This window comes from Chanodichthys erythropterus, chromosome 5, assembly GCF_024489055.1.
Source record: "Chanodichthys erythropterus isolate Z2021 chromosome 5, ASM2448905v1, whole genome shotgun sequence".
Lineage (NCBI taxonomy): Eukaryota > Metazoa > Chordata > Actinopteri > Cypriniformes > Xenocyprididae > Chanodichthys > Chanodichthys erythropterus.
In genome coordinates, this window is record NC_090225.1 from 28,738,682 (window position 1) to 28,765,156 (window position 26,475).

Here is a 26,475-nt window from a genome sequence, read left to right on the forward strand (position 1 = left end):
AGCCAATTCTAATTTAAATATTACATTTGTTAGTAATAATGCACACAATACACCACCCTTTCTCTGGGTAATATAGTTCATCAGCCCCATGTGTTACGGTTTTTGGGAGGTTTTTTTTTTTTTTTTTTGTCATTGTTACACCATAAAACATAAACTATAAACCATCCAGAGCTACAGTTCTGCTCTATACTTAATCTCACTGGTTACTGTCATAAATTAGGCATTTTATGTCTCATTCTGTAAAAAAAAAAAACTCTTGGCAGTTGAAATTATAGCCCAATGTTTTGTTCTTCAGAAAATACCAGAGGAATTAAACCTGCTTGTTGACTGTGTGGTCAAACTTTCTCTTCGTCCAGATGTAATATATTCTTAATATTTCAGAAACAAAGAAAACAAAGTAGAATAAATAGATGTGCTTGAGGAATTTGTTAGCAAACTTTATGGCACATACCACGACGTAAGAGGTTCTTGCAAATCTCTTTTTATTATTATTTTTATTAAGGCATCAATAAAAAGACAACTTGCGCAGTTTGGCAAATGCCAAAACTTTTTCACAGAAGCACCCATTGAAACAGCGGTTAACTTTTAAACAAAACACTCGCTGAAGATTGAAAGATACTTCATAAAAAGAACTCCTCACCCCAAATATCCACTAACTACCCCTTGTCGTCTTGTCTGCAGCCTGTTTACATCTGTAATGGTGCAAAAATACAGAATTTAGCTGATCTTCTCATCAGTTTTTTAACAAAAGCTTTGGAGCCACTAGGGGGCGACAGCACACAGTTCAGAGCAGGTTTTAAAATGGCTTAAAATTATTTAAAACAAGTTTGAAAATAAGTTTTAAAAAAACTCAAATCAAGACATATTTCATATTTTCCCCCTCAACTGTCATTTAATTTAAGAACCAGGGTTTCCACAGTCTTGGAAAACCTGAATATTGTATATGAGGGAAGTGTGATTTCCAGACCTGGAGAAGTTATGGAAATTTCTCTGATGATTATGAATTTTTGTGGTTATGTCCAGCTCATATGTTTTATCAGGTAGAAATTACTATTCATGAATTAACAAAAAAAAAAAAAAAAATTGGAAACGTCATGTTAATTAATTGGTCATAAAAAGTTTGAACCTGAAATTTTACTGAAACATCTGGAATGATTGAATTTAATTATTTAAATTGTAATTATTTATTTATTCTATTTTATTATTTTAATTTATTGCCATTCCTAGTTTCTGTCAATAAATTAGGAATGTGTGTGTGACGGTGTTGATGTGTGTTTAGGAGCACGGGCACTGCGCAGACTTCCATCCTAGCGGTTCGGTTGTTGCCATTGGTACTCACTCAGGGAAGTAAGTGATGTGTCATCTCTACAGGGAATTTTTACATTAATGTACATACATTTAACATTAAACTGGTTTAACGGCTGCAGTTCAGACAGTGTTTTGTACGTGTCTCAGGTGGTATGCTCTGGACGCAGAGACGCGAGACCTGGTGGCCATTCACACAGACGGCAACGAGCAGCTGTCCGTGATGCGCTACTCTGTCGGTGAGTTTGTTTTGCCTACTGTATGTTTGTTTCTTGCATTTCAGCCTAATGTACCTCTTCCTCACCGTTTTGCTGCCTCTTCTCAGATGGCACGCTGCTGGCAGTGGGATCACATGATAACTTCATTTACCTCTACACAGTGTCGGATAAGGGACGCAAATACAGCAGATATGGGAAATGCACTGTGAGTATCTGACGTTTACATGGTTGTTCACGCAGAACATGCACTGGAATTAATAACAGCTCAGCAGAGCGCTGCGGAAATGAACAGAAGGTGCATTTAAAGTGCCCTATTATGCTATTTTAAAGGTTCCTAATTTTGTTTTGAAGGTCTCTTTCAATAGGTTTACATGCATCCAAGGTCAAAAGCATAATATACACTGCAGCGTCAGCTCTTTTCTCACAGTGTCAGAAACGGATCGATTACAGATTCGGCCTCTCTAATCTCCCCCTTTCCAAAGGTCTAGTCTGCTCTGATTGATCAAACAGCCCAGTCTGTTGTGATTGGTTAAACTGCTCACAGCACATGTCAGAAACCAATAGTAATAATGCATATTAGCGTCGGTTTGTGCATGAAGTAAGACTGGAATTACTGATGACTCATTTCAGGCAGTTCAGAATCACTTCTTTCTTTTGAGAGACACAATCTCCATTTATCTGTACTTTTTTCTTTGAAACTTTGCAGACCTTTTGCATTCACAGACAGCTGTATTACACTCTGCGTGAAAGGTAAAATCCACAAAAAAAGCATAACAGTGGCACTTTACCTCCCAAAGCATTACTACTAGTGCTTGTCCTCCCACAACTTTCATGTATTCATGATAATAAAAAAAAAACATTATGTTTGAAAACCTTTTTGAAAATAATAGGTAATGAATTTAAATCTTTTTTCTGTTGTTGTTGTTGAAAATTATTTACAAATATCACAAGAATTTGCAGCACGCATTTTAAACATATTTGTCATCAATCCATCAATAAGAAGTTGTGTAATTGTTTTGTTGCTGTATTATTGTCTGTTTTCACTGATCCGAGGGGTGGAGCGGAGAATCAAACTTTACTGTGCGTGTCTGAACCGAGTCAGCTCTCGCTCTGGTGAACCCCATCAACACGCTTTCAATCACACCGCTGTTCTTCTGATTTCTCGCCCATTCTTGTGTTTTTCTCTGCAGTTTTTCTGCAGTTGAGAAGTTTTATGTCATTTACATCTGGGCTAGATCACAGTAATAATAGTCATTCTACGAAACGGGTGCCTTACAGTGTACATTTCTCAAAGATTTATACGTTCTGTCGGACAAAAATATCCAAGTGTGCACCAAAATTCACGGACACAAATGAATTATCCAGTTTTCATAAAATTCATTTTTATAACAAAATAAATGAGATTTGATATATTGACAATGGGAAAACCAGTACACATTTTATCATGACAAATTTCTTAATTTTTGAATAGAAATATGTGGTAACACTTTACTTGAAGGGGTGTGCATAAGACTGACATGACACCTTCATAATCTTGACATGACACATGTCATGAATATGAAGGAGGGTTTATGAATGTTTATGACAACTGTCATTAAATGTCATTCGCTCAATTTGTCATTTTTAATGCAAAGATGACATTGTTTGAGATGTCTTTGTTACGACAACTTGACATAAACCAATACATCATAACCTGTCAGTGTCTTCGTCATGACAACTTGAGATTAGCAAAACATCATAACCTGTCATAAACATGACATAGAAGATTAATTATCAAACTTAAAAAACTACTTAGCTTTATGGGTTAACATTACATTACATTATTTTGGTAACACTTCAGTATAGGGAACACATATATAAATGATTAACTATGACTTTTCCCTCAATAAACTCTTAATTTACTGCTTATCATAGTTAATTGTTAGGTTTAGGTATTGGGTAGGATTAAGAATGTAGAATAAGATAATGTAGAATAAGGCATTAATATGTGCTTATTAATTACTAATAAATAGCCAATATTTTAGCCATATGAATGCTAATAGTAATAAGCAACTAGTTAAAAGACCCTAAAATAAAGTGCTACCATTATTTTATAACAGTGTCATCTTTTTTGCAGAATTTGAAATTGTCTATTACCTGACCTTCTGTTGGAGGAAACAATAAAAATAGTCATGACACTGTTATAAAATTATTTGTCAGAGTTTTGTCACTTAATGACATTTTAATGACAAGTTCAATTTGTACCACTATAGTTGAGCTCAAGATACATATTTATGACACTATTATAATGGCCTCATGACAGCCAATGTCAAAACCAACCACATGACAGTTTAATGCAATGTTAACCCATAAAGCTAAATGATGTCAAGTTGTCATGACGAAGACACTGACAGGTTATGATGTATTGGTTTATGTCAAGTTGTCATAACTCAAACAATGTCATCTTTGCATTAAAAATGACATAATTGAGCGAATGACACTTAATGACAGTTGTCATAAACATGCATAAAACCCCCTTCATATTCATGACACGTATCATGTCAAGATTATGAAGGTGTCATGTCAGTCTTATGCACAACCCTTCAAGTAAAGTGTTACCAAATATGTCTGGCTATACTGACATAAAAGTGAGCACTACAAATGGTAGTGTAAATCCATTTTTTATGTAAACAAAAATACAGTAAAAGAGTAATATTGTTAAATGTTATGTAAGGGATAATGTACATCCAGCCGGTTGTTATCTCAGAATAAACCCTGACAGGGTGATCCGGACCCTGAAGCGGAGGGGTCTTGCATCAGCCTGAAGAGGTTTGGCTGGATGTACATTATCCCACTTGTTACACGGCTACTTGCCACACAGGAAAATAATTAGACATCTAATATTGATCTGAGTCAAAATATTTTATTAGCTCTTTAAATTCAAATCTTCCGCGGAGACGCTGGAGAGAGCAGTTGCTAGCTCGGCAAGTTCAAACTAGACGGACATTTAAGAGATACGGTACAGTCACACCACTTATTAAACCGCATTTTGCCACATAAATAATTATGGGGATCAGAGATATTGATCTGAGATTTAATTTTAAAATCATACCTGTTTGCTATCTTATAATCCAACAGTGTACAAAACAACAGTCACAAAATGGCAGCAGCTGCGTTTGTATGAAACGAGAGAGAGCGAATCCATGATACTGGATGACTTAATTAAATAACTGTACTCAAAATATTGATTTGATTACATTTTAATGTTTTATTAGCTCACCAAACGCAAAACTTCAATGAAGAAAAAACATTCCTAGCAAGTTTATAATGCTGTAGTAGACTTCAGAAACCCGGAGGAGCCTGTGTTATCTGTTTTCAGCGGATGTTATCAGGGAACAACATTCCACTAGATGGCCTGATTGACCAATCAGAATCAAGTATTCCACAGGGCCATGTAATAATACAATTTAAAAAAGGTTTTCTATTCTGCTGTATTTTAAAAATCTATTTTTGTGCTGAATTTTCAGCATCATTACTCTAGTTTTTATCACATGATCCTTCCAAAATCATTATAATATGATTTTGCTCAAAAAACAATTATGATTATTATTATCAGTGTTGAAAACAGTTGAGCTGCTTCATATATTTGAGGAAACTGATGCATTTTTTTAAGGATTCTTTGAATATAAATTTCAAAAGAACAGCATTTATTTGAAAAAGTAATGTTTTATAACATTAAAAATTATTTTAATTACACTTTTGATCAATTTAATGCATCCTTGCTGAATAAAAGTATTACTTATCTTACTGGCCCCAAACTTTTGAACAGTAGTGTACTTCTTTAAAATACCACCATCATCACATTAAATATTGCTTTATTGTAATATATTTTAACTTGAAAGCGCTTAAAAGCAGATTTCTGTATTCAGCATCCTTCATCAAGCATGGACACAAATGACACTCCTTTCATAGAATGAATGAATGATGATATTATGGCGGAAGTGGTCAGTTGTGAGACAGTCTGTCCTTCATTACGACGAGGAGTCATGAAGAGAGTAAAGAGAGAACTGGCTGGAGATGTCAGTGTGATTTTAGCAGGCAGAATGAAAGCGTGCCTGTCTTTCAGCACGCTTGACTGCCTGACACGTCTCAGGATCCGATGGGAATGCAGACATTGTGGGAACGCTGATCTGGGATTTTATTAATGTTGGCAAACGTCTCACTCTTGTGTCTGTCGGCGTAGCTGAACCATGTTACTCACAGACAGATTAGAGCAGATGAACGCATACAGTGGCTCAAAATGGATTTGGACATGCAAGCAAAACTTAATGGCAAACTGAGTGATTTATTTTAAAGAAAAAATGTCTCAAAAAGACGTTTTTCCTGAAAACTTTTGTCAAAAGAAGTACAGATCACCAGGATGATGAAGTATTTGAAAATGGCTCAGAAAAGTAGAAAAAAAAAAATCCAGCATAAATATTTTATCTATGCAATTCATATGAGATTCATACATTTTTTTAATGTGACTTAAGTGTGCAAAAGTGTCCAAATACTGCTGAGGTCAAAAATTCCAAGCAATGCACTATTGAGCTATAAAGCATTTGGACTGCAGTGCAGCGTGGGAATGCTTGACTTCTTCTGACCTCTTTCTACAGTTCAGGCTCTAGGACAGTTGAAATAAATCACATGTCAGTATGTGTATGAAAAGCTGGAAATGGAGTGATAGGTGCTCTTTATATTCTACAGGGAACTCTGATGGTGTGCAGATAGCAGGCTTTCACAAATATATACACATTCAAACGTGAAAATATCCGAGCAGATGTGGGAGAGAAGCCTGTCGACTCTGAGGACTTGGACAAGTCTGTGCCGAATCAGACGAAGAGAGATTGAGCTAGAGCTGTGTGTCACTCTTTGCACTGGGTGGAAACCCTCCAGCGTTATTTATTGACACATCACTGCGTTCAGTCTTTGAAAAGTCTTTTTTGTCCTTTTCCATCCCTTTGATTAGTTGTCTGTCTGTGAGACGTTTGCTGTCTCATTGGAAGGGAGTTTATGGCTGCTTTTAGACTTTTGAACTCGATTGATTTTATGTATCTAGGTTAAAGAGCTGGGTTACCTAAAAAAATGTCATTATTTCCTAACCCCTCTGTTGTTTTAAACTTGCATGACTTTCTGTCTTCTGTGAAATATGAAGATATGCTTATAAAATGAGATATTTTTCAGAATGTCCAAGCTACTCTTTTCTATACAATGAAAATGGATGTTCATGTGCTGTCATGTTCCAAAAAGCACCATACAAACTATCATAAAAGTAGTCCATATGACTCGTACACTACATTCCAAGTCTTACAAAATTTTGGGTAACACTTTATTTTACCCTTGCATTGCAAACAAGCAGAGACGCTCCAAAATTTGTGCGGCGCTTCATTAGAGATCGAGGAGGGCGGAATCATGAGGTTTGACTGACAGTTTGAGGAGTTACAAGGTTTAGTCACAAGCTCTTTTTAATACTTTTCATTTGTTAAATATTTGCAAAACCCACAAACAGACGTAAAGGGTGACCAATATTGACGATTTATGGAAATATGGAGATATGAGGTTCAGGTGTGGCTATTGAAGGCTCGTTCACACAGAACGTGTTTTTGCTTTGAAAAATGCGATGGGCAGTGGAATGGGGAAAAAACGCAAGGCCTCGAGACGTGTTTCTTGAAAGATTTTATCTTGAGCGCCGCATTGTTAGAACGCTGTGTCATGCGCGAGTTGCTGGAAAAGGCTCAAAACGCAAGCACAACGGTCAAACACGTCCGTCTAGCGCATTTACATAGAAAAACGATGGAAAAGTAGTGCATTGGATTAAAAAAAAGTGTTCTGTGTGAACGGCTTCTTAGAATGCAGAATGCAGTGCTTTTTTTGTCTTTATTGAAACAGTATGTAACGCTGTCAATTTCATTGCAATGAAAAGATGAGTTTAGCTGTTCTACAAAATGTCTACTTTTGTGTTCCGTTGAAGAAATACTCATACAGAGTTTCCATTATGGAGGAAATTATGTCAATGTTTTTGTCTTCCTACAGAATTCAAGCAGCTCTGTGATCCATAAGTTCATTCTGACTATCGCAAATGCTGCAAATTTCTTCCTCATTTTTCATTGTCAAATCTTTTAATCTCTGTCCTCAGGGACATTCCAGCTACATTACACATCTTGACTGGTCCCCCGACAACAAGTTCATCATGTCCAACTCAGGAGACTATGAAATCCTTTACTGTAAGTGGCTGACCGCAGCAAGCTGTCTCTTTGGCTCAGTTTCTCTGAAAAACATTCATGTCCGATCATATTTAATTTTTTGTCTATTTGGGTGAGTACAAAGCACCATGGCTGTTTCAGTTTGCGGTTTGTGTTTGCATTTGTACCAAAAGTTGTTGCGTTTTCCTGACATGTTGTTTTCCCTCTTCCACAGGGGACATTCCAAACGGTTGTAAGTTGATTCGTAACCGTTCTGAGTGCAAGGACATCGACTGGGCCTCGTATACCTGTGTGCTAGGATTCCACGTCTTTGGTCAGTATCTGTGGAGTGATGCATTATGGGACTTTGTTCCATAGAACTTATGACTGAAAATTGTCTAGAAGGACACCTGGATTATGTATTATGAGTTTTGTGTGTGTGTGTTCTGTGTGTACGTGTCTCGTTTGTTTTTTCCAAGCGTGTGGCTGGTATTTGAACTGTGTGCTCTGAACCACTGACAGGAAATGAGTGTGAAACAGTCTAGAAGGGGTCTTAGTCATTCTCTCTCTTACACACACTAACAAACGATTACTGGCAGTCTAAATGAGGACATACCAGACCTCTATTGTTTTTCTATAAAGTAAACGGTAACACTTTATTTTAGGGTCTTTTAACTGGTTGCTTATTAACATGCATATTTCTAGAATATTGGCTATTTATTAGTACTTATAAAGCACATATTAATGCCTTATTTTGCACAACCTTTATCTACATTCTTAATCCTACCCAATACCTGAACTTAACAACTACCTCAATAAGCAGTAAATTAGGAGTTTTTTAGAAGGAAGTAATTTAGAAAGAAAATTCGTGGTTAATAGTTTGTGTTCCATATACTAAACTGTTACTTACCACAGCCATAACCCAAAATATTTATAGACATATGTAAAAAAAACTCTTATCCTTAAAAATACAGTAAAAATAGCAATATTGTGAAATATTATTACAGTTCAATGTAGCTGTTTTCTATTTAAATATATATTTTAAAATGTAATTTATTCCTGTGATCAAAGCTGAATTTTCAGCATCATTACTCCGGGCTTCAGTGTCACATGATCCTTCAGAAATCATTCTAATATGTATTTTTGATAATAATAATAAAAAAATAAAAAATACATTAAAAAAATCCAGCCTTGGTGAGCATTGAAAAACGTAATTATTCCAAACTTTTGTCCAGTAATATATGGTATATATCATTTGTGCAAATGGAGGATGTTTTGTCATATTCAGCTCATTTTGGGGGACAAATTTTGCTCATCATCTATATAGTAGTATGATTTTTCAGTCATCTTTTCTCTCTTTGCAGCATATTTCGTCTCGCTTTACTTCTGTCTTTGCAGCTATGTCTTTATACGCGTAATTATAGTCTGTCATTCTAATTTCGCTCAGATTCTGAGTGACTTCATGTCTAAGCAGGGTGATTTACAAAAACCAAAAGTAGTTCAGCCCACAAAACTCACTTTATCTGTCAGCATAGTATGCCGTCTGGTGTGTGCAGGTCTGTAATCCTGGAAACGGCAGCACATTTACACAGGGTGCTTTTGAATAAAGCCAGCCCAGTCTTCACCACAGTCCCACATATTTTAGCACTTTATTAGACTGGAAAAATATTTGGTAGAACTGTACAAATTCCCCAGCACTGAGCCAACAGATTAGAGCAGTACAGTGAATGTGATGCTTCAGAAATGTCTGTGTGTGTGTGTGTGTGTGTGTGTGTGTGTGTGTGTGTGTGTGTGTGTGTGTGTGTGTGTGTGTGTGTGTGTGTGTGTGTGTGTGTGTGTGTGTGTGTGTGTGTGTGTGTGTGTGTGTGTGTGTGTGTGTTTTTGTGACATATCAGGACACAAATGTGTATAACGACATGGGTATGACATAGGTATTACAAGGAGAGGGTGAATTATGAGGACATTACCCCATGTCCTCATTTTTCAAAAGGCTTATAAATCATACAGAATGAGTTTTTGTGAGAAAGCAAAAGTGTGCACAGTTTCCTGTGATGGGTAGGTTTAGGGGTAGGGGTAAGGGTAGTGTAGGGGGATAGAAAATACTGTTTGTACAGTATAAAAACCATTACACCTATGGAATGTCCACACAATTCACAAAAACAAACGTGTGTGTGTGTGTCCGTGTCCTGTACCTGGTGTTCTTCTGCCTCCTGCTGGTAATCTTGTTGAAGTCTCCTAATCCATGTATTGTTATAGTGTTTGAGTGTGTGAGGTGTCTATGTGCTCATGGATATTATATTGATAAGGTCAAAAATACCTTACTTTGTTAAAATTAAGAAGGATTTGAAGTTTCTTGCTTCTTGCTACCAGATAAAATTACTTGCTAAGGTTATATTATAAATTTGCACATTAAAATTTTTTTATTTACAGAATAAACAGTAAAACACTTTATTATTTAACACTTATTTAATTAAAAGCAGCGATGAACCATATTTACCACTGTAATTGTTTAAAGGGGCTATATGTAAGAATTTTCATGTATTAATAACTTTTTTATTGCCAATGTGTGAACAGTTTGTAACGAAACTTAAAAAAAGAGACTTCCTAGGTTGTCTATGAAAGCTTATGTGAAGGACTTAGGATATATTTGGCGGTTGTGGCAGTTACACGCACTCCTGAGAGCCTCTTTTTCATTTAATAGTTATGTTTCCATCCACCTATTCTTATGCTCAGTTTGGGATATTAAAAAAATGCTGGATAATTTTTTTTATGCGATAAGAAAACGTGCATAAACTACGATGGAAACACTTTTACTGAATAAATTCCTTGATGTGCTTCAAAAAAGACATGTGACTTTGCAATGGGACGGCATAACTGGACCAACCAGCGGACCGATCTCATTGCACAGCATCTGAAATGCTGTTTTGGTCATTCTGTAATGCCTGAGCAAAGTCTATCGTTAAAGTGGTTCGGTTTAAAGGGATAGTTCACCCAAAAATGAAAATTTGATGTTTATCTACTTACCCCCAGGGCATCCAAGATGTAGATGACTTTTTTTCTTCAGTCGAACGCAAATTATGATTTTTAACTGCAACCGCTGCCGTCTGTCAGTCAAATAATAGCAGTAGATGGGAACTTCAACTATAACAGTAAATAAAACTTGCTTAGACAAATCAAAATTAAAACCTGCGGCTCGTGACGACACATTAATGTCCTAAGACACGAAACGATCGGTTTGTGCGAGAAACTGAACAGTATTTATATAATTTTTACCTCTAATACACCACTATGTCCAACTTCGTTCAGCTTCCTGTTAGTGAGGTCAAAAAACGCGTTCTGTTGACAGAAGTGATGTCTCGCCCATATACTTCAATGAGCGCGAGACATCACTTCCGTTGTCAGAGCGCGATCCGACCTCAATAGCCGGAAGCTGAACGAAGTTGGACATAGTGGTGTATTAGAGGTAAAAAATTATATAAATACTGTTCGGTTTCTCGCACAAACCGATCGTTTCGTGTCTTAGGACATTAATGTGTCGTCACGAGCCGCAGGGTTTAATTTGGATTTGTCTAAGCAAGTTTTATTTACTGTTATAGTTGAAGTTCCCAATCACTGCTATTATTTGACTGACAGACGGCAGCGGTTGCAGTTAAAAATCATAATTTGCGTTCGACTGAAGAAAAAAAGTCATCTACATCTTGGATGCACTGGGGGTAAGCAGATAAACATCAAATTTTCATTTTTGGGTGAACTATCCCTTTAATTCCCTCCCAGAAGCACCTCACTCTATTGTGTTCGCAAGCATCTGAATGCAAGAGTGTTTATTGCGTTTCGTCTGCACACTCGGGGTGCAAATAATTTATATTATGTACAGTGGCTTCTACTGCAGCAACTTCCATTTTTCTTATATTATGATATATTTAGTATCAGTTTATCAGGAAGTGATGTTTTTGTTCTCTTTGACTCGCTGGATGGAAACACTGCTTTATTTGCCAACGTTTTATGCGATATTCCAAATTTGCTCACAAGTTAAATACTTAGCTTTGGATTGAAACATAGCTATTGACACATGAAATGAATGCTTATACAATGTTCAGGATAATACTGAAAGAGCTATTATGTGCTGTAATGTCTATGTGACATGCAAAGAAAAGGGTTTAATTCAAACTTTAGTCTCACATACCCAGATCTATACAGTCTATTGTCTCAAATATACTTTATATTCAAGCTATCATAACAGTGTCATTTTAATTACTTCATCTGTTGACATGATGCCGGTGAATCACAGAGCTGGTGCAAACATTTTCACATCACTATTATCTATGATTTTTTTGTATATATGTTGTTTTTTTGTTTGTTTGTTGTTGTTTTTTTTTTTGATTGAAATGATCATTTTGTAAAAATTAACCTTTGAATGAACTGATTCACTTAAACGGCTCCTTACATGCGAGAAAGAACATTCTAGGAATGTGTACTTGATGCTTGGTTGAAAAATAAATGAGGCAAAACAATAAACATGATGTAATGTTTTGTTCCTCCACACTTCTTGGAAATATCTCCTTCTTGAAAAGTTACATCTTTCTTCTGTTACCCTGTAGTGTTGTGATGTTGTGCACTGATGAGTCTCTGTGTTTGTGGTGTAACAGGTGTCTGGCCTGAGGGCTCAGATGGGACAGATATCAACGCCCTGGTGCGATCTCACAACAGGAAGGTGATCGCTCTGGCTGATGACTTCTGTAAAGTGCACCTTTTCCAGTACCCCTGCTCAAGACCAAAGGTCTGTCACGTCACACTATCTTTACTACCTTAAAGCAGATCATAGTTTAAAGCAGTTTATCCCTATGGCATGTGGAGAGTTTGTTTGTTTTTTATATCTGAAGCCAAGCCACTTCTAGGGGTGTGAATCTGTAAATCAGCTTGATTCATTGTTTTTTGTTTTAACTTGTATCAATACACTTAACAGCAACAACAAATTCATTCAAGGACTTTAAAAAAAATATTGATATGATGTGCAAGTTCTTTAAGACTTTACTGATGTATCTTAAAGTTGGCTTGAAAATTCACTATTCATCTATTTTCTAAATGCATGTTACAGTATTTATATTGTGAACAATTCATCTGTGCATGTTTCCATTTTTTTTTTTTTTTTTTTTTTGACCTTATACATTAATCAAAATGTCATAGCTCAAACTTCCAGTGAAATGACAGACTTCAGACTGCCGGATTTCTCCAGTCAATTAGTGCGTTTAAACCCCGCCTCTTTCTTACAACCATCTACAAACTCACATTCAGATATGCGTCCATCCAATCAACAATCGATGGATAGAACCAAGTCCCACCCTACATATTTATCTTTTTCAATAATCTCTATAATATATGGAAGCTTGTTTCTGCCACTAAATAAAAAAGGTAATTGCGACTTTTTAATTCTGACTTTATTCTGACAAGATTTAAACTCGCAATTTAAAGTTTTCAAGTTTTTATCACACAAATCTGAATTTTTTTCTCAGAATTGTGAGTTATAAAGTCGGAGTTGCATGATTTTTAAACTCGCAATTGAGTCATAAAATCAGAATTGCATGATATAAATTTCTGACTTTTTTCTCAAAATTGTGGGTTTATATCTCACAATTTTGACTTTATATCATGCAATTTGAAGGAAAAAAGTCAGAATTGTGCGATTAAAAAGTCACAATTACCTTTTTTACTTTTTATTTCATGGCGGAAACAAGCTTCCATATGATTACAATACAGAAGAAAATAGCTTCCCTACTTTTGTTTCATTGCAGTTTTAAATAATATTTGGGGAGGGGGTGATCCAAACATTTTTTTGTCAGAATTTGAGCTGCAAGTCTACATTTACACTGTCTTAGTGCTCAATTCTGATTTATTGCTCAGATCCAATTTTTTTTTTCTCATGTAGTTTTCCTTCAAGTTTTATTCTATAGAGCTGTCACCATAATACTTATAACAGCTCACCGTCCCTCCACTGACTAACTTCGCTGCCATCTTTCATATTCACAGAGTGACTAAAGAGCTATCGGCCTGTAAAATTTTTGGAGCGACTCCTGTTAGCCACAAAACAGTGACTTAAAATTCGCATGAATTCAGATATGACGGTTCAGACTGAGATCGAATTGCAAAACATCGGACCTGTATCTGATTTAGGACCACATATGGAAGTGGCCCAAATCAGAATCAAAAAGATCAGATTCCATGTGCCGTTCACACTGTTATGAAAAACAGATCTGCTTCACATATGAGACACAAAAATTGGATTTTGGTGACTTTTTCTTGCAGTCTTATTTCATAGATTTATCTGAAATTTTGTTATTTAATTGCAGGCCCCAAGCCACAAGTACAGCGCCCACAGCAGTCATGTGACAAACGTGAGCTTCATGCACAGCGACAGTCACCTGATTTCAACGGGCGGCAAGGACACGAGCATCATGCAGTGGCGTCTGGTGGAAAAGACCTCTTCCTTGGTGCACAGCGACTCCAGTTTGGGCCTGGGCGATTCCCTGCTGCACAACTCCACCCCTCGCACCCTGGCGTCGGTACCCAGCGTCCCCCACACTCCTACTGAGCCTTTGCCGGTGCCAGCCTCGCTACCCATCAGCACCCAGCCTGACACCAACACTCCCCCTCCTACGCCCCCCGAACCCCTGCACACGGCCACTCCTAATGGACAGCAGGATGGCTCTGCTGAAACTCCACCCCCTTCAGATGAGGCCACACCCCTATCTGACAGCACCCTGAGCCCCAAGGACAGCCTAGAGCCTAGCGATGATACAGCGACGCCCAGTGACGAGGGAATGCCCTTTAACCCCCCCTTATAAGGCGGTCCGACGCCTTCTCTCGCCTGCTCGATAGCCCCGCCAAAGGCACCAGCATGTCTCTGCAGCCTTCCTGTCGGATTACAAAAGCAGGGTCTCCTCAGTTTTTATCCTTTCGAGATTTTCTTTTCATTTTGTGTCTTAGTTTGTTGTTACGTTGACGGTTTGTTCAGTAGATGTGGTTGTGGAGGCATTGTTTCGACTTGGATGGTGAGAGATTTGGAATGTGTTGTTAAAAACCTTTGAAAAGATTTAGCACACCTACAGGTTTACACTGACACACACACTACCACACAAACACTAATACACACATGCACACATTAGTAACTGTGATACATTAATAAAAGAGGGAAAGCGATTTACCAGTTTTAGATCCAAACAAAGTGCACGTTCATATACACAGACCAACACACAAATGCAACATAAAAATGAACACGTTTTCAATTTATTGGCATATACATCAATACTCTTCCTGATTAAGGATGAACCTTTTCCTCACTTAAAGAGATGGTTCACTCAAAAATGAACAAAAATGTCTTTATTCACTCATCCTCATATTGTTCCAAACCTGTATGACGTTGTTTGGAAGACGAAGATGTCTGGAAGACGTTTTAAAGATGTTTAGAAGACGTTTTGACTGTTTTCGTCCATACAATGATAGTCACGGTCCAAAACAACAATGGACCCCTTTGACTTTCATTCTTCAGAATGTCTTCTTTTGTATTCTGCAGAAGGAAATTCATACAGGATTGGAATGACATGAGAAAGATGTTCATTTTCAGATGAACTAACCATTTTAATGAGTAAAGCTTAAAAGTCACATGATGTTCATTTGTGTTCTCTCGCTCTTTGTGAACATTGGTGGTGGACTGCATGTGAAGCTGATTTGCATGCTTGCATAGCATCTGTCCCTGAGCCAAAAACTACAGGACATGTATATCTGGTGACGCTAGGCAGGTGCCCCTGGCTCACTGGTCAGACTCAAGGACCTCAACGATTCAGGCTGCTTCTGCTGGTCTCCATGCTCAAGGACACCTTGAATTTCAACTCGCCTCTTTCACAGAAGAATAGCCATAAACAGCAGCACACTTCATTCAAAACAAACACAACAAACACACACTCACACACACACACAAGCCTGACCTGCCTCAAAATGGGGTCTGCATGGCGATATCCTGCCCGTTTTATAAGCCCCCCCCCCCAGTTTCAGTCTCACCCGCCGGTCTAAAGATGCCGTACCACCCTCACATCTGCCTCAGTTTTCTCGGTCAGACTGGAGATCTCCTCTGTGTATTCATACCATCCGTTTTAATCCGTGATCTAAATGACTCTGGATTGTTTTTAGGTTTCATTCTGGGACTGTTTTTCTTGTCATTTTGTTCATTGGACTGAGATGTTCTTGTTTTTTATCGTATGAGAGAAACGAAAGATTAAACGAGTCTTAAATGTGCGTGCGTGAGTGAGTGTGTATGTGCGCGAGTCGCCGCTTCTTTCATTCCGCTGAAGGGTGATCGCCCTCTTCCTCGCATTTTCTCAGGATCACTCTTTTTGGAGAGAGTCTAAGAGAGAAAGTCAAAGGAAAAAAGAATGTTTTCCCCCACTCCTTTTTGTAATGCTTACAAAAATAGCGCCAAAAAGTACCATGATAATACTGTTTTTAGTATTATTATGGTATTATTCATACCATAGGGCTAATTCAGGTAAATTGGGCCACTTTTTGACAATGACAGGATGGAATATCATGGTTTTTGAGTATGGTATCATTATATATATGTAGAAAAGAAACTTTGCGTTTTTCCTCCCATCTATTTTTTTTTTTTTTTTTTTTTTTTACCATCACCATGTCCCTTTAGGGGCTCCTTAAAAAGATACCATAGTATTACCAAATGATACCAAAAACTGTTCCATGATACTGCTACAGTACTTTCTTGTTTCCCTCAACAATGCATGGAAATATGGAAGAAAAAGAAGCTCCATGAGGATTAATCAGAACTTTACATGCTTCAATATCACGGGATGAAGCAGTTCAGAGAAAATGAATCAATATCAAAGAAACGTGAGCGCAGCTGCTGAGACAGAGATTCCTCTAGTGCTGCTTGATGAACGAGAACCTAAATCATCAATATTACACCAGAAGAGACATTAAAACAGCTCTCAAACCAGCTTAAAATGCTTTGTATGTGCAGTCTCTGTGTACAAAGGCATGGTTTACACACTCAGATTTTAGGATGCGATGCTATATTGGCGTACGGGATTGAGAAACCTGGTACAAATACACATTTACAGTCATTTGGGTTTCCTTCCTTTTTTATTGTGAAAGAATGACAATCTAGTGATGTGTATAATACAACACATCAGCATTCAGATACTCAGTATTGAAGGATGTCAAAACTCAACTGCCTCACATTCATATGTGTCTGATCCAGGTGATTTTAAAGTGCATGAAATGGATGTAATAGTCGATTAGATGGCTTTAGCAATGTTTAGATGGGTAGATGGAATGATACCTGATTGTTTCTGTGGTGTTGGTGTGTTTATGCAACATTTGCGCTGTAGACGGAGAGTTGAACGCCCCTCAGCTGGTCTGCAGTTAACTTTTTATACCTTTTTTTATGTACGCTTTGTAGACTACTCCAGTTTTTTAAGCAAGTGGGAAGGTTTTCACTGAGATTGCCTTAGTTAGATTGTCCACGGACTTCCATGTTGTTTTTAATGTTTTTGTCAAGTGGGACACTTAAGTCACACTTAAAATGTATGAATTTCAAAGCATTAGTTAGGGAAGTGTCAAGTAAATACAAGTGGCATTTTCACAAAATGACACTTTGTGGCTGTCAAACATTAGTGGATCAAGTTAATGTGATTCTGTGATTCCTCTGATACATCCACTAAAGTCACCAGCTGATGAAAAGTCATTGACAAATGCCTCAGAAAAGCGATGATTCATATTAATGCATCTAATGTAATGGCATTCAGACCATTTTTAGTGTGACTTAAGTATCGAAATACTTTTGGGGCCACTAGCCTGAACGTCTGGCCTCTTAAAACTTCAGCACACCATTGAAAGCAAAAAGGAAACTCTCAGAATCTTTACACAAGTTGCAGGCGAGTATGCCACTCTTTCACAGACCTTTGTTGCCATCTTTGTTGTTGCATTCAGGGCTGGCTTTGTGTATATATCGGTGTACCTGTTTGTATATAACTATTTTGTGGGGAGGGCGGTGCTCTGAAATGCAAGGGCAATGCTTCTTGTTATTTAGTGATTTAGGAGCTTGTTTTCATCCATGAGAAAAGTGAGTGATTGTTTGGAGACTCCAGGGCTTTTCGCTTCCAAGAACATACGCGTTTATCTGAAAGCGGTTAGCCGATTGGAGCGTTGCTTATAGTAATGATTTTTGAATGTCACAGAAGATTTCCCTTTGAAAAGAATGGTGTGTTGGAAGTAGTAATATGGTGAAGGGTTTGGGTATTTTGAGAGAGTATCCAAAAACACAAGAGTGAAGCTACACAGAAACCATTGATATCAATTTATTGGTGTTTGCCATTGAGGAGATGTTTTTGTATCTGTTAATATCCAAGAGCTAATTTCCAAAACATACGCAGGGAGAGAGAAGAAATGCAAACGTCCGGGTCTAGGTTCCCAGCTGGTGATTGTGTCTACGATGTTGGAGAACAGTTCTGGACTTCCAAATGCTTTGCTGTTTGCAGGGTGTTTGATTATATACACAACGAATAAAGGTGAAGAGAAAAAGCTAAACTTTTTTTGATGAAAAGAATGACCGTTATGAAAACCACAATGATGATCCTGATTATGCAAATGATGCAATGATGTTAACGAAATAAGAAAAGACAAAACTTTTTTTTTTTTTTTTTTCTTGTGACAAAGTTTGAGCCAATCTGTCTCTTATGCATTCCTGCCAATGGGCAGAAAATACTGAAGAATTTAGAAAATAAAGAAACATTTTAAAAACTGCTGTTTTTTTTCTTCTGGAGACGCCTTTGGAAATGTATCCATTTAAAGATCTTTCACTTATGTGTTACATCTAAATAATAATTAAAAAAAAAATACTTTTGACAAATGGTTAAAATAATGTACACTCATGAACAGCTGAATATTACTCATTTTATCTCTTTAACACTCTATAATTCTAGCCTGACGTGGTCATACTCAATTCTAGTTCGAATATGAGTCTGATACTGCTCCATTGGGCTTTGATTATGGGGGCGTATTTCAACCGATCCAGGAAAGACCTCAATTGGATAGACCTACAACCAATCAGAGCTACAGAGTAAGTGATGTATGTTGAGCGACGCATAGTTGTCAACAGAACTCAACTGCACACATGCTGGAACTAGTAGAAGATGAGCGTAAACAATCTTTACCGGTGTTGTAAAAAGAATAAGTATACACGGAGTAGTTGCCAATGAATGCGCTGTCGATATCTTCTATAACGGACGCGATGGAGGAATCTACACATCTCAGTTCTTCAACAACAGCCATCATTGTTGTAAACTAATTCAACCCAAGTGCTCTTTGATGACGTGGCTGATTACATTTCTGGTGATAATCTGTCAATCATCGCCCTGACAAATGTGATTGGTCCAAACAGTTTCTGTTCGGGCATAATTACTCCTCTATGGATCGAGTCCAGACCGAACTCCCCGACCTCAAAATGTTGTGGGCGGGGCTAAGTTCGGCAGGCATCCAGGCTACTATAATTCAACACTTTGGTTAGTTATAAATTGGTCATGGGCGACAAATGTGCCTGTATAGCATATTTCCACAGTGGCATATGTAACCAAAAACCTCAGCATGAAATGCTTTTGTGTTTCTACATCCACACCAGTAGGTGTGAGTATAAAGTCCAACACCACTGTTTTCCACAGAAGTCTACCATAGGTGTTTTCTTATTTTCACAAACCAGTGCTGCGTCTGAAATCGCATAATATCTTGAGTAGGTACTTATTTTGAATAAGTAATTACTTCTTGACCGCTAAAAAAAGTACGTAGTATGTGTGTGTAGTATGAATGTAATCTGGATTTACTACAGTTGCCATGATGTCATTATCATGTGACCTCAAGGGCGTAATTTCCACTGGGGACAGGGGGGACATGTCCCCCCCACTTTTCAAAATCCCGTTTGTGTCCCCCCCACTTTCAAATTAATTTATGATTTTTTTAACCGCACGCCGTCATGGAGGAGCAGAACACAGAGAGCCTGTCTGTGTCGATGCGCGCGTTCGCGTCCAAGAACGTTGCGTGCACACTCTAAAAATAGCTCAGTGAAGGTTCTAATGAGCAGGTATTTTATACGGCAAAAGTGGGAGTAATGGAGCTAAAGAAATAGACTAGCCCCAATTAAGTTTTCGTGTACTATATTCAAAGTCATCTGAAGCCATTCCATAGCTTCATGTGAGGGACAGAAGAATATGTACATCGTTAACTTTTAAGCATCGTTAACTTTTAAACTTTTCAGTAACGACAGCACGGTAAAACTATTCCGATTATAATACTTGATATGTAGATAAAGGGCTGTGGATTGGCATAAACTAACTTGATCTTGCTGGAGTTTAATGCTGTTTCTAAACGATGTCATGACTGTTAGATGCAGATGTACACAGGGATTCTCTTTGTGCCAAACATTTATAATGCTCAGCGAAACTGCGCGCTCTGACTCGATATTGCTTCAAGCGGTTTTTACTGCTGTTTTGAAGCGTTTCATATTATTATGGTTTTGCACACTGAAAGATTATTAATAGCATATTTTTTTCTGTCGTATCTATCATATATTGTTGCCCCATTAAAAAGCTGCACAATACATTTAAAAATGTCTTTTAATCTTACTTTAATATAAATACATATAATTCTATAGCCTACATATAAATATAAATCTAATCTATTTTTTTCCCCTTCATTTTATAAGAATACAAATAGTAATTTTAAACTTTTTGTTAACATTTGGATTTTATAAAATTACTGTGCAAAGTGTGCTGCTGAATTATATACTCACCGTTTATTTATTTATTTATTGTTCAGCTTATGATTATGTATTTTTATTCATTTGCTGTTTTCTGGATTGTCAAAGAGTGACCACTAGTTGCACAAATACAGATGTATGGATACAGGCCCCTGCTAATAAATTAATTCAACAAAGGTAACCTCTTTTGCTACATATTTTTAATGGTTTAAATGTGTACTATACATGTTTGACCACTTATGAACTATCATTTAGCCTACTATATGTTGTGTATGTGACCAATGTGCCCAACCATCAGCAATAAATAGATACTATTAGAGCACAAAATTGTTTACAAATTTCTTCATTGATCTAGTCACTTAATTTTGCTCTCAGAATGCACCAGATTTATGCATTTAAATTTAAAATGTACAAAGCTTTCCTACAGGGGGGCATGTGAACAATTGTAATGGGATGATCAGGTTCAGATATCTAAATCAGAGAATATCATTGGGCGTTTGGCGGGTGGATGATTTATTTTTAACAGTGGATTCAGGTAAAACCCAATGCATGACTTTTTCTTTGTTCAATTTGGATACTGAACATGGGTTGGAGCTCTTTATTTTGAACTCTCAAAGTTCACCAGATTAATGAATTTATCTTTAAAATGTAAAAAATTCTCTTCCGGGGGGGCATGCCCCGGACCCCCCTAGAGGGTGTGTGTCCCCCCCACTTTTCAAACCAAAGTTACACCCTTGTGTGACCTACCAGTGTCAGTTGTGTCACTTCACAAATCCTCATGGGATAGTAAAGTGTCCATCGTATGCACACTTCAAAATCTCAGCGGAAGTAGTAGGTCATCAGGTACTTATGTCACATACTGTTTCTTTTGTCACATACTGTTTTTCACCTACTATATCGTACTTTGTACAGATGCAGCCACGGTAAACTCAAACCCCACACTGCACCTGATATCACAGAATATTATGTATGCAATAATTATAATAACTATGGCCTAATATATACCATTACTGTTGTTGTTAAGTTCAGAAACAGCATGTTCAAATAATTAAACTAATTAACATGAGAGGAGTGCATGCAGTTAATCAACTCAATTAATGATAAGAGGTATATATACAGCAGACTTACCACTGTTCATTGACAGTTTATCAGCATCCCTCCTCCACCCCATCTCCTCACTTCTAGTTCTAACTATCCTAACCACAACCGAGGGCAGTACTCGGAGTTCAGGCCAAAATTCCAAGCTTGAGCCCTCCCCCTGGACAGCACACCAAATATGCATAACCTTTACTCTATTTAATTATACACCGATCAGGCATAACATTAAGAGCACCTTCCCAATATTATGTTGGTCCCCCTTTTGCCGCCAAAACAGCCCTGACCCGTCGAGGCATGGACTCCACTAGACCCCTGAAGGTGTGCTGTGGTATCTGTACCAAGATGTTAGCAGCAGATCCTTGTGGTTCTGTAAGTTACGAGGTGGGTCCTCCATGGATCGGACTTGTTTGTTCAGCACATCCCACAGATGCCACAGCCACCAGGGAATACGGTTTCCATGAAAGTGTGTACATGGTCTGCAACAATGCTTAGGTGGGTGGTGCGTGTCAAAGTAACATCCACATGGATGGCAGGACCCAAGGTTTCCCAGCATTACCTAAAGCATCACACTGCCTCCGCCGGCTTGCCTTCTTCCCATAGTGCATCCTGGTGTCATATGTTCCCAGGTAAGAGACGCACACGCCCCCGGCCATCCACGTGATGTGAAAGAAAAAGTGATTCATCAGACCAGGCCTCCTTCTTCCATTGCTCCGTGGTCCAGTTCTGATGCTCACGTGTCACTGTTGGCTCTTTCGGCGGTGGACAGGGGTCAGCATGGGCACCCTGACTGATCTGCAGCTCCATACACAACAAACTGATGCACTGTGTATTCTGACACCTTTCTATCAGAACCAGCATTAACTTCTTGAGCAGTTTGAGCTACAGCAGCTCGTCTGTTGGATCGGACCACACGGGCCAGTCTTCACTGAGTCTCGGCCGCCCATGAACCTGTCGCCGGTTCCCCACTGTTCCTTCCTTGGAGCACTTTTGATAGATACTGACCACTGCAGACCGGGAACATCCCACAAGAGCTGCAGTTTTGGAGATGCTCTGATCCAGTCGTCTAGCCATCACAATTTGGCCCTTATCAAACTCGCTCAAATCCTTGCGCTTGCCCATTTTTCCTACTTCTAACACATCAACTTTGAGGACAAAATGTTCACTTGCTGCCTAATATATCCACCCACTAACAGGTGCCGTGATGAAGAGATAATCAGTGTGATTCACTTCACCTGTCGGTGCTCATAATGTTATGCCTGATTGGTGTATGTAAGTGTGAACTCGTGAATCATAATTAGTGTTAATGTGCTTTGTGTCCTTTGAGATTTTCAGTCAAGTAGCTGTAACTAAAATTCATGATATGTGTTGCTTGCAACAACAAAAAAATAAATAATAATAATAATAAAAAGAAATGTAATATGCAGCTCATTTTGAATGACCTTCAATGAAGAAAAATACTTTTTCCATAGTCATTCCAGCCGAACCTTGACCCCTCAGCTGTATGAGCCAGCAAAAAAATTAAACAGAGCTTGATGTGCCTGTAAACTTTGAAGTTTGGACCAGTAAACAAGAAACACTGCAGACCTTGAATGATGTTTATGTTCTTTAGTGATTGCTTCAGTCAGTGTTACAGAGTGAGGTTATGTTGTGTGCACATCACTTCTCTCTGACTCAAAAAACTGCCTGTGCTCTTCTGTACAAATGAACCTTGATTTATTGATTTCAGGATGACTAATATCATTTCTTCAGGATGATTAACATCATTTGTATTATAAGCATGCATGTAAACATAGACCATTTCTATCTACATTAAAGAGCACAAACTCAGTCTAATTATCTGATTTTTCCCTCTTTTTTTCATGTTTCATTGGTGTTAATTATAAAATGGAAATGAAGATGACAGGATAAAGGAAGCTGGATGTTGGCAGACTCTGTGTGAAGATCAAGCGTTGCACTTGTTTTCATTACAGCATTTCCATCCTTTCCTTTTACAGAATTCCACGCTGACGCAGCCTTTCTCTCCAGTCTCTGTGGAAGAGAGGGCACATTTTAACATGAAAATTTGGAACGTTTCACATTTGTTTCACAGTATTATCTTCCTTTCCCAGATGATGTGTTTGAAATATCTACAGTAGGAGGAGGCCAAGGGCAACTGTCATGCGATTAATGTCCTAAAATCAGTTGAGAGTTATGACACACTAAGATAAAATTCGATAAAATGTTTGATAAAATTTAATATGACATGCTTGTGAAAAGGTACACTTTAGTTACTTGTTATGGAAATAATATACTTTAAAAGAATATACTTGAGTGCAAACTGAATTTAATGTTTACACTTACTTGCATGTAAATTACTATAAAAAGAAAATGCATCCTAGTTTAAACTGATAATGAGCTTTACAAGTATGTGCGTTAATAAACATTAATCAAAGTGTACACTTAAGCGGCCTTTTATTTAATGAATATTTTCTGCAAATATTTGCACTATAAGCGCACACTCTCCCTAGGATTTCTGCTTTAAACACATATGATCCTGAGAGTTTACAGGAGGACCACGGGGATGCGGATCATTACTTTGAGGTGTTTTTATTTGTTACAGTCACAGTTACAGTTTCCATTCAACTATTACTTCTGACTTCAATAGTATGATCCTCAATAGTATGATCAAGTCTTTCTCAATGTAAATATTTTAATGGTGTTATTATTGTTGGAAAATATTAGTGTTTCTACATTTTTTTTTTTAAATGTTACAGTTGCCCCTGATCTCCCCTACAACTTTGATGTTTCCAGCAGAAGTCACACTGTGATGAAATCCACTCATTCTGATTGCACTGATTGTGTAATGCGGAATCAAGCCGCCCTCGAGTCTGTGCACTCGTTTACCTCTGGTATAGCAGGCCTGAGGAACTTTACTCTTGCAGTACAGCACCATGTTCCTCACCATCAGGAAATCCTCCCCATAGCACTCGATGTTATAATCCGCTGCACACAAACAGACAAATGGACCTTAAGTTTGTTTAGTTTGTAATCAAATCTGAACAAGGATGTCTGGAAGTCTTAGACTTTAAACAACATTATACCAAATAAATACTGTACCATGCCACATGAATGTATTATTCTTAATGTAAATAATACTGTTCAAATGTTTGTTTTACAAAACAAAATATATATTTATTTCAAATAAACTTTCTATTAATCAGAGAATTTTAAAATAACAAGACACATAGATGTGAAAATTTACTATCTGACCTTAAATAGTTGTAATTCATAACCTAAGACCTAAGGTTGAGCTCAGTTTAAAGAAGCAGCACTTTAATCATTTAAAGCAGCATTTGGCAGACTAATGTGAAAACACCTGAAAAAATGAAAGTGTAAATAAAAGTTATAGAAGTTTAAGTTTACTGTAAGGTAAATGTACTATATTTTAAACTATATATAAACAAATAAAAAAATCAATAAATATCAAAATAAATTGGTCTCCAAAATTGCTATAAAATCAAAGCCATATGTCTAACAAAGTTGTGTTTCAAATTTGAAGTTGATATCACAAAAATTGATTTTCCTATGAGAATTTGTTCTACTGTCACAAATGAATACATTTCTTTCACAATATCACTTCTATCACAAAACATTCACCAAATATGGAACCTTGTATCTCAGACCTTTCCCTAAATTGTGTAATATGAAACATGACACTGGAGCCACTAAAGGGGTTTAAAGTACCGTTTCCATTGTGACACGACGTCCAATTTCAAAACAGCTTTCACAGGATGAATTTTGAGTTTTTAAGCCTTTGAATGATAATTTATGATGATTTATAAAGGCAATAAAAAAATTCCAAGTTTCCTGTTAAGCATTAAAAATCTTACGCACCACAAACTTTTGAACAGTAGTGTTTATCTTAAATTACTATGGCATTTTTTCCCCGCTTATCATCTTAACTATTACATTTTAACTCTTAACAGTCACACTTTACATTCATGTTGCTGTGTATACACATACATACTGAATAATACTAATGATAAATACTTAATGGTGAAATTTTGAATTTACACTGTAGTTTTTCATTACTTTGTTGTAATAACACACACACACTCCTAAGAGCAATTTAGTGTCTCCATTTCACATGACCTGACCGTTTTTGGAATGTGGGGGAAAAGAAGCACCTATAGTAACATGCAATATTTCGATTAAACTTGACACAGTTATATAAAGAAAGAGAGTGTGCAAAAGAAAAATCAGCTGATGCTGTAAAAATCCACATCATTCATCTATTCTCAGCAAGTTCAGCAACAAAGTACCTTCAGCGGACAGCAAATGATCTGATGTGATTTATCAAACAAGAAATTCAAGCAGTTTCTGCCTTACCCATGCAGAGAGGCAGCAACAGGAACAGAACGAACCAAGCCTTCATTGTGGATCTGTGTTTTGGGGATGCTGTGTCAATGTTGTCCTACTCCTTTGAAATGTCTGTTGGAAACTTTTGGTCTTTTATAGCGTTGTTGTGGATACGCAAGGGCGACGTGTTTCAAACACACCCATACACACAGTGTGCAAAGTGTAAACAGTCTTATCTCCTGGGATACTTTTAGAAACAAATAATGATGAAATACGTGTGATGAATGAACAAAGAACAAAGAGCCACATATACACTGAAAAAAAATTGGTGTAAAAAAATTAACTCAGAAATTGCTGGTAAATTTCAAAAACAATTACAAAGAAACAGCAAGTTGCATTAAATATGACATTTTGAAGTACACAGACTTACTGTCTTTAACCTCTACAAACTTACATTTAAATTAATCATTTGATACAATGCACTTATTGTGTACATACATGTTTT

General features: G+C 37.3%; 2 protein-coding genes across 6 annotated transcripts in view; one reads left to right on the plus strand and one right to left on the minus strand.

The window, feature by feature from the left end:
- The window catches only part of LOC137020785 (echinoderm microtubule-associated protein-like 4), a 121,748-nt gene extending 102,532 nt beyond the window's left edge, over window positions 1-19,216 (plus strand). For all 5 annotated transcript variants that reach the window (XM_067386811.1, XM_067386808.1, XM_067386810.1 and 2 more), the window contains 7 exons: window positions 1,280-1,347; window positions 1,456-1,544; window positions 1,631-1,728; window positions 7,678-7,765; window positions 7,959-8,057; window positions 12,370-12,500; window positions 14,068-19,216. In XM_067386811.1, the coding sequence (XP_067242912.1) occupies window positions 1,280-1,347; window positions 1,456-1,544; window positions 1,631-1,728; window positions 7,678-7,765; window positions 7,959-8,057; window positions 12,370-12,500; window positions 14,068-14,562 (1,068 nt within the window). In that variant the 3' untranslated portion in view covers window positions 14,563-19,216. The remainder of the gene's footprint in view (window positions 1-1,279; window positions 1,348-1,455; window positions 1,545-1,630; window positions 1,729-7,677; window positions 7,766-7,958; window positions 8,058-12,369; window positions 12,501-14,067) is intronic.
- A 4,006-nt stretch (window positions 19,217-23,222) lies between these two features.
- Window positions 23,223-26,156, minus strand: wu:fj16a03 (uncharacterized protein LOC335475 homolog). The gene is made up of 3 exons (XM_067386814.1): window positions 26,001-26,156; window positions 24,516-24,614; window positions 23,223-23,660 (listed from the first exon to the last, which is right to left on the minus strand). The coding sequence occupies exons 1-3, from the start codon at window positions 26,044-26,046 to the stop codon at window positions 23,575-23,577; spliced, it is 231 nt and encodes a 76-aa protein (XP_067242915.1). The 5' UTR covers window positions 26,047-26,156; the 3' UTR covers window positions 23,223-23,574.
- Window positions 26,157-26,475: the final 319 nt, after the last annotated feature.

What these genes read in the sequence shown, in the direction of transcription:
- wu:fj16a03 (XM_067386814.1), bottom strand. Translation starts at nt 26,046, where the DNA reads ATGAAGGCTTGGTTCGTTCTGTTCCTGTTGCTGCCTCTCTGCATGG. An exon ending in GTTGCTGCCTCTCTGCATGG is followed by an intron (nt 24,615 to 26,000) that starts GTAAGGCAGAAA and finishes GTTTGTGTGCAG; the next exon opens with CGGATTATAACATCGAGTGC. An exon ending in TCAGGCCTGCTATACCAGAG is followed by an intron (nt 23,661 to 24,515) that starts GTAAACGAGTGC and finishes TCTCTTCCACAG; the next exon opens with AGACTGGAGAGAAAGGCTGC.